Source organism: Nicotiana tomentosiformis, chromosome 6, assembly GCF_000390325.3.
Source record: "Nicotiana tomentosiformis chromosome 6, ASM39032v3, whole genome shotgun sequence".
Lineage (NCBI taxonomy): Eukaryota > Viridiplantae > Streptophyta > Magnoliopsida > Solanales > Solanaceae > Nicotiana > Nicotiana tomentosiformis.
The window spans coordinates 73,308,159-73,317,036 of NC_090817.1; the positions used below are offsets into that span (position 1 = coordinate 73,308,159).

At 36.3% G+C, this 8,878-nt stretch overlaps 1 protein-coding gene across 1 annotated transcript; it reads left to right on the forward strand.

Annotated features, from left to right (window-relative positions):
• Positions 1 to 425: 425 nt before the first annotated feature.
• Positions 426 to 866, forward strand: LOC138894210 (uncharacterized). Its single transcript, XM_070178892.1, has one exon. It carries the CDS (start codon positions 426 to 428, stop codon positions 864 to 866), a length of 441 nt encoding a protein of 146 aa, XP_070034993.1.
• Positions 867 to 8,878: the final 8,012 nt, after the last annotated feature.

The window sequence follows — 8,878 nt, forward strand, 5'->3', positions numbered from 1 at the left end:
GAGTATTCAAGTTAGAATTAACTTGAAGTTGTCGCAACAGTCAGAGGTTGGTTGCCACAACGAGATTAGAGTTAATCCTTAGGTTTACAAAGAGTTTTGTAAATGTTGTTTTGGCTCATTGATTTGGTGAAGTTTTAGGGAAAATCCTACTGAGTAGTAGGTCGTGGTTTTTTCACCTTTTGAGCCGGGTGTTTTCCATGTAAAGATACTTGTGTTCTTTACTTTTCACATTTACTATTTCTACAATAGTAGTATAAGGAACACTTAGAAGAACCAGGTCCTTCTATAATTAGTGCACGTAAAAATTGGACACCACACAAATCACCCTCCCCCCCTCCCTTTTGTGTGGTATTGGTGTATAAAGCATCAATTGGTATCAAAGCAGGTTATCCTTGAAAAGGCTAACACCTTAGGAGAAGATCAATATGAGTGCACCACCTGGAAACTGGGAAGGACAATCCACTTCTAGGATACCACTCTTCAACGGCCGGTACTACTCTTGGTGGAAAAACAAGATGAGAGATCACATTATAGGAGAGGACTATGAGCTATTAGACATTGTCACTAATGGTACACTGGCTACCCTGAAGAAAAATGCTGAAGGAATAGATGTGCCAAAGACAAGAGTTGATTGCACTGCTGAGGACTTTAAGAAATGGGAGAAGAACGCTAAAATCAAGAAATGGCTTGTTTGTGGACTTGGTCTAGATGAGTACAGCAGAATCCAAAGTTGTACCACTGCTAAGGAAATCCGGGACACTCTGCAAGTGGCTCATGAAGGAACACCTCAGATGAAGAGATCCATAGAAACTCTACTGTATTCTCAATATGAGAACTTTACTATGAAGGAAGGAGAAACCATTTAAGAGATGTACACAAGTTTTACTACATTGACAAATGAACTAAAGTCTCTTGGATGGATTATTCTTGAAGAAGATAGAGTCGAGAAGATATTGACAAGGGTTCTACCTATTACTTGGGAAAGCAAAATCACTGCCATTGAGGAATCAAAGAACATTGCCACTCTCCCACTGGATGAATTAATTGGAAATCCTATGAACTTAGGAGACAAACCATGAAAATGGATGTACCTAAAAAGGAAAGGAGTCTGGCACTCAGAATCACTGAAGGTTATGATCTAGAAGATGAAAAAATGTCTATGATCACCAAGAACTTCAAGACCCACAGACCTTCGCGAACGCGGTCCTTTCCTTGCGAAAGCGAAGAAGGACGCACCAACAAGTCCCAATATATGACTCGTTGCCCCTCCGAAACACACCCTTGCACCCCGGAACCCCGTCCAATCACACCAACAAGTCCCAATATATGAAACAAACCTGCTCGAGGCCTCAAATCACACCAAACAACATCAAAACTCTGAATCTATGATCGAAACCTCCTTTCAACTTTTCAACATTCAAACTTCGACGAACGTGTCTGATTCATACTTAAACATCCCGGACTGATGTCAAACTTTGCGTGCAAGTCACAAATCCCAATCCAAACCTATACCCAAGCTCGGAACCCCAAACGGGCATCGATAACACCAAATTCTACTTCAAACCAAACTTAGGAAATTCTAAAACCTTGAAAATGTTAACTTTTCACAATAAGCGCTGAAATGCTCCCGATCGACCTGATACTCAACCCGAACATACGTCCAAGTCCAGAAACATCATACAAACCTATTTGAACCTTCAAATCCTGATTTTAAGATCGTTTACTCAAAAGGCAAACCTTAGTCAACTCTTCCAACTTAAGGCTTCCGAATTGAGAATTTTCCTTCCGTAACCACTCTGAACTTTCTAAAATTCGATTTTGACCACACGTACAAGTCATTAAATATGAAGTGAAGCTACTCGAGGACTTAAACTGTTGAACAACACGCTAGAGCTCAAAACGACCGGTCAGATTTTTACAAAAAGAGAAAATACGGTAAAATAAATACTCAAAACCATAAAATGTCTACTAGCATGTTCGCAAGACCCGGTGTCACAAGTGTGTGAGCAAGTAGTAGAATATATAAAACACCTATGCTACTGTCTAAAGTAAGATAGATAGAAAGTAAATACAAAAGAGAGACTGCGGGTGCTGCAGAACGGACTCAGAGAGTAGCTCACCACTATACCTCAGGGTAACGGGGATGCGCGCCTGAATGAATGCCAGATGCACCTGCCTCAGATCCTGCATGATTAGTGCAGAAGTGTAGCATGAGTACATAAATAACATGTACCCAGTAAGTATTCAGTCTAACCTCAAAGAAGTAGTGATGAGGGATCGACATCGACACTTACTATGGGCGAACAAATAAAATACATGAATTCTAAATAGGCATGGAATACATGAATAATAATAATAATAATAATAATATAATAGCAAGCAGTGAATAAATAATTCTTTAACTGATAGTCAATTTACAAATCTCTAACTGAAACTTACTTACTCCAACAAATTTAGGCCAATAAATAAATTATAACCTCTCGAGTCATAAATATAATATCAAATGTAATCGGGCTCCGATCATTATCACGTATGATTTATGCTGAGGTCTTTCGGACTGATCCAGAATAATGTGTACACTGTCGAGAGTCAACCACACGAACCATAGATGCATCTATTATACTGCTGAGGCGTTCGACCCGCTCCACAAGAAGAGAGATTACTCTACGAACATCCGATTTAAAAGCTATCACAAGACTAATATATAAGGAAGCACAATTTCTATTGACGGCCAATAACCCACCAAAACTCAAAGTAAGTGAAATTCAATCTTTAGGAATCCTTTATCAAGTTTCAATATCAATCCTTTATCAATAACTTAAATTAACAAGTAGAGTGCAAATAATACAATTATTTCATAGAACTGGAAAATCCATTAGAATGATTATAGTACAAACTAAATATAATTTATCTTGATTATGATAATGGTATAACTAAAACTTCTTATGCTAGTATATTTGTATGTATTAGACGGACCACGATAGAAATAAGTATTTTAATGACTTAATGAAATAAATTTTTTAGTCCATTAAATGTAATTATACTTTTAATTTTGATATAATTATTATTAGGTGTATGCTCCAACAATACCCGAGCCTAGCGTTGGATACATTGTGGATGAAAGTGAAAGTTCAAGCTTTGAAGCTTATTTTTCAGCATTCCTTTCAATTTTTGTATTGTTTATTGTTTTAATTTATTAAAAAGCAAGATTCTTCGCTCAATATGCCTGATAAATTATATGATAACAATATGCTTTGTCGAAGTAATAGTTAGTTGATGGAATGAAATCCATGTCTCGGTCTAGAGATTGATGATACACCTTCATGAAAGCTTATAGATTTTCATGTGTAAGCCTTGCATGTGAACTTTGTATCTGTCATATGAAATTAAAATAAGTTAAGCAAAAATCTAAAGAAAATAATCTATAAATTACATTGTCAGTAATTTAATTTATTTGATTAGTATCTGAACCTTAACATGGGGAGTTAAATGATGTTTAATAGAAGAATTTCAAAATTGAACTTAGAAGTATAATTGTGAATTTTTAGTGAAATCATTCGTAATTTATTATGATAAGATTAATTCAAATATTTTAAATTAATTTCATAATAAAAATCCTCGTTTATTAAAATATTTGGTCCCATTTGTATTTGAATAATTAGGAATTAAACATACTTCGATTTTTTGGTGTAAAAGAAAAACCTAACAGGTTTGAAAAGGAATTTTAAATCCTAAAACTTATGACTATATAAAGTGTCTTATTCTATTAAGGAAGTTAGATATTTTTCTACATATTTTTCCTAGGAGAAATTTTCCAGATGAATTTTACAGATTCCAAGTATTGTGCGTGTAACATAGTAGAAAATTGTTGAACTGGTGATGATTGTGATTCAGTGATGGTTCTACTGATATGCTACAGAACTTGTGATGATTTGCTGAACGTGAAAGCTAACTTAATGGTTGATGTCACGCTTCGTGGAGCATGAAGGCTAACTTCATTGTTGTTGGCACGCTTTAAAAGGTAATTATTAATTTTATATTTAATTAAAATCTATTATTATGTATTATTTATATTACATGCAAGTGATGCTGTCTATTTGCTTTCGTTGTTTAGCACCTATTCCATCGATGGGGAGCCGTTACTTTAGTGTTTAATTATAAATAGGCCTTACTTCATTGTGATTTATCTGAAATTTCCACAAGGATCATTGTAACAAATTGTTGCTCATATTGCTCTTGAAATTGGATCAGTTCACTTTGTTCATCTTCATACGATGAATAAGAATTCTTTTTTTTTTTCCTGTGTAAAATTACTTTTTATTTTTATTTACCTTGTTTCGTTCTTATTCTAATCATTCTTGAAAGAAAAAACATATAGGTTTATTTCGATTGCGTAGGCCTTCTATTACAAATTTAATTAATTTGATATCAAACCATATTTAGGTTAAACACTCGTGACATCAATCTTCAACTCGTAATATACATGAAATATTGATACTTGATGGTTGACATGCGTCTAAAAATATTACTTGCTTAATCATATTTAACCTTCTTAATTCAGGCGATTTTTTTTTTAAATTTCAGGCGAGTTTGAATGCACCAATCCACAAAGTTTATTTTTCAATGGCATTATAAATCCCCCCTCCCCTGATCATCAATAGTTTGTAAGACTAGTTATGTTAATCTATATTCACTATAATAGAAGCTAGCTTCCGTTACTTTAATTAGTGAATTAATGATTAGATCAAAACATCATGCGTGATTTAACATGTAACGACCCGATAGGTAATTTTGAGTTTTAGCTTTCCAGTTTATGATTTGAGGTGCTGAATAGCTTCATTTTATGTTTTATTACTTGTGTGCAAGGTTGATTTTAAGTTCCGGGAGTTTAGATGTGTTTTGATAAAGAAATCTTGATTCTAGAGCTTTAATGTTGTTAGAGTAGACCGCGGTCAATATTCTTGGTGAACGACTTCGGATCGGTCTTTTGACGATTCCGGTAGGTTCATATGATAATTTTGAATATATGTGTGTGATTTGGCTCCCCGGTGACCCTAGGCCGATCCAACATTTATAGCTAAAAGTTAAAAATTTGAGTTACGAACATTTGAAATCTTGAGTTTTAATGGTTGAGTTTTTATGTTATTTTGATATTTTGAGCTTACGAGCGAGTTCGTATAAGATTTATATACTTGTTTGAATGTTTGGATGGGGTCTCGAGGGGCTCGGGTGAGTTTCGGATTGGTTCCGGGCTGTTTTTCTAAGTTTTTTCATTGTTGGTGCTGTAGTCTCAGCTCGCAAATGCGAGAATCGTACTTGCGAATGCCAACTAGTATTTGCAAACTTTGGGAAGGGGGAATTGCGAAGCTATGATCATCATTGCAGTATCCGCAATTGCAAACTTTCACTCGCATTTACGACTTTAGTGACTCGGGTGGCCCTTTGCATTTGCGACCACATGTTCGCATTTGCAAGCTTTGCAACTGCGAAGAATAGTTCATAACTCCAATATCTGCAGCTGTGTAAAAGGGGGAAGGTTCCGAGTGTAACGACTCGGCCGATCATTTTGTATATTTGAGCCCCGTTTTCCTTTTTGAAGCATTTCGTATGTGTATGTCACGACTCAAAATCCAATTAGTTGTGATAGCACCTAACCGAACCTGCTAGGTATGTCCAATAATAGTAAACACAATTTAGTGATAATGATATGAGTTGAAAAGTGAAATAACTGGTCTTTTATACAATTCCCCAAGGAATGGTAGTACAAGTCATGAGCTGCTAAGACTTAGATTTAAGAAACTGATAGGAAAATAATACAACATCTATTTGAAATGTACATAAATAGAATCCAAATCTTGAACTACCAAGAACAAGTAGTAGGTATGTTTGGAAGCTGATATATCTTCAAGATCAGCTCCCACCATGCACAGCAGTATCTTCTCCCAAATCCGCACACAAGGTGCAGAAGTGTAGTATGAGTACAACCGACACCATGTACTCAATAAGTTTCATAACTAACCTCGGTGAGGTAATAAGAGCAATAATTATAAATGATACTTGCTATCACCTGTACATTTCATAAATTTCAACCAAGTATGGAACAAATATATAATCGAATAAAGAAATCACGGGTAAAACCACCTTGTGATCACAATTCTTTATTTTAAAGTGTTCTATCCAGTCAACAATACAACATATAAATAAGATATGCAAGTAAATCACGTAAACAATCAAGGAAATTGCAAGTAAAGATGAAATGCAATAAACAAATATCAGTCCATTGCGGCGCGCAAACCTGATCCAAATAACAATAAGCCAATAAGGCCTATTGCGGCGTACAACCCGATCCAAATAACAATAACCAGCTCTCCTAGAGTTCACATCAACCATAAATCCATCTGTTTCTCACAATCCGTGTATACACCATCAAGAGAGAAACATGAGAGGGTGACCCTATGGGGATGGAACCGTATCCACACATTGTACGGACAACTCACATGCTAATAATATTTGTCGCACGGACTACTCACGTGCTGCACGAATAACTCACATGCTATAATATCAATATCTGGATTTGCACGGATAACTCACGTGCTGTACGGACAACACACGTGCTAATAATATAACAATTGCATGGATAACTCACGTGGCAAAAATTACAATCCTCCCGACGTGGTCACAGGCACAATATCACAATCCACCCGGTGTGGTCACATGCATATCAACATAATTCGTCCTGCATGGTCACAGGCATAACAACACAATCCGCCCGGTTTGGTCACATATATCCAGTATAAATCATATCACACAGAAGAAAATAATACAAGAATACATGTATATGATCAACGAATATCAGATTTCATGCTCTTAGACTTGTATAAGTGACATGCTCAAGTATATGCATGTGCAAAGTGTGCTATCATAGCTCAAATCGGTAATTTCCTCACAAAAATAGTAATTATCAAGTTCATTAAGTGAATTAGCCTCTATGTAACCTCAAACACGGATAAAACAGTTCACAATAGAGCTACAAATATGATAAACATCACATCTTAAAGCTTAATAGTCAATTCAAGCATATCATAGCCTAAGCACTACATCAGGCATGGATAAATACTCTGTTGCTCACACATTGGCTCAATCCCCACACATGTGCGCACCCATACAATGTAGATATCACAAATAATGTAGGCAACAAGTGCCTTAACCAAGTTTAGATAATATACTTACCTCAAACATGCCAAAATAATTACCGAGCAAGCCAAACACCACTCTAGAAATGCTATCCCATGCGTAACAACCTCTGAACGGCTCAAAACTAGCCAAAGACAACTCAAGAACATCAAATAATGCGAAAGGAAACCAATCCAAATGATAAAGGTTGAATCTTTAATCAAAAGCTCAAAGTCAACAAAAAAATCAAACCCGGGCCCGCATCTCAGAACCCGACAAAACACATAAATTTTGACAACACATTTAACTAGAGTTCAACCATACTAATGTCACTCAAATCCTACTCCGAATGAATGTTCAAATCTTAAATATTAAATTTAGGAAAGTTTTCGACAAATCTCCTCAATTTCTCTTTTGAAATCATCAATAAAATGCCAAAATCGAAGATGGAATCATGTAATATTATCAAAATCGAGTCAAAAGTACTTACCCTAATCCATGTGGTGAAATTTCTCTCCAAAATCGCCCAAAACCGAGCTCCCCAACTCAAAATGTGATAAAATGAGCTCATGGTTCAAAATAGAGTACTTTATAATCACTTAAGAACAATACCCATCGCGATCGCGGGACTTGCTTTGCGATCGCGAAGGAAAAATGTTGCTGCCACCAAAATGCTCTACGTGTTCGCAATACAGGCCACACAAACGTGATGACCATAGATTCCACATCTTCGCGAACGCGAGCTGTCTTATGCGAACACGATTAAGAATTCTCCAGCTGCTAGCTCCCGCTCAACACTACGCGACTGCGATGCCCAATGCATGAACGCGAACAGTAACCAATCCAAACCTTCGCGAATATGTATCATCTTTCGCGTCTGTGATGAAAAAACCACAAGTGGACCAAATCACACTTCACGATCACAGCTTGACTTTCGCGATCGCGAAGTACATCAAAGGCATCAGACAACAGTAGAAAACCAGCAATGCATAAAACTCCGAAATGGTCTGAAATCAATCTGAAACACACTGAGCCCCTCGAGACCCCTCCCGAACATACCAACAAGTCCCAAAACACAACATGAACCTACTTGAGTTATCAAATCACACATAACAATGTCAAAACCACGAATCGCACCTCAAATACAACTTAATGAACTTTTAACTTCCACAGCTCATGCCGAACCATATGAAATCAACTCGGAATGACCTTAAATTTAACACACAAGTTAAAAATGATATAATGAACCTATTCCAACAACCGAATCAACATTCCAAACCCGATATCATCAAATTCAAGCCTCGCTCAAATTTATGAACTTTCCAAAACTCCAAATTACTATCGTTCGCCAAATAGTACCAAAACCTCTTAGAGATATCCAAATGCAAATATGGGCATATGCCCAAGTCCAAAATCAACATACGGACCTAACAGAACCATCAAAACTCTAATCCGGAGTCAAATACACAAAAGTCAAACTTGGTCAACTCTTCCAACTTAATGTTTCTAAAATACGAATCATTCTTCCAAATTAATTCAGAATCACCCAAAATCCAAAATCGGTGATTCGCGCAAGAGATAATACATCATATGAAGCTATCCAGGAACTCAAACCATCGAAGTGAATGCAAATGCTCAAAATAATCGGTTGGGTCGTTACAATGTATTTATTATTATTTGACTTGTGGGGTTGGTTGGTATTATT

What these genes read in the sequence shown, in the direction of transcription:
- LOC138894210 (XM_070178892.1), top strand. Translation starts at nt 426, where the DNA reads ATGAGTGCACCACCTGGAAACTGGGAAGGACAATCCACTTCTAGGATA.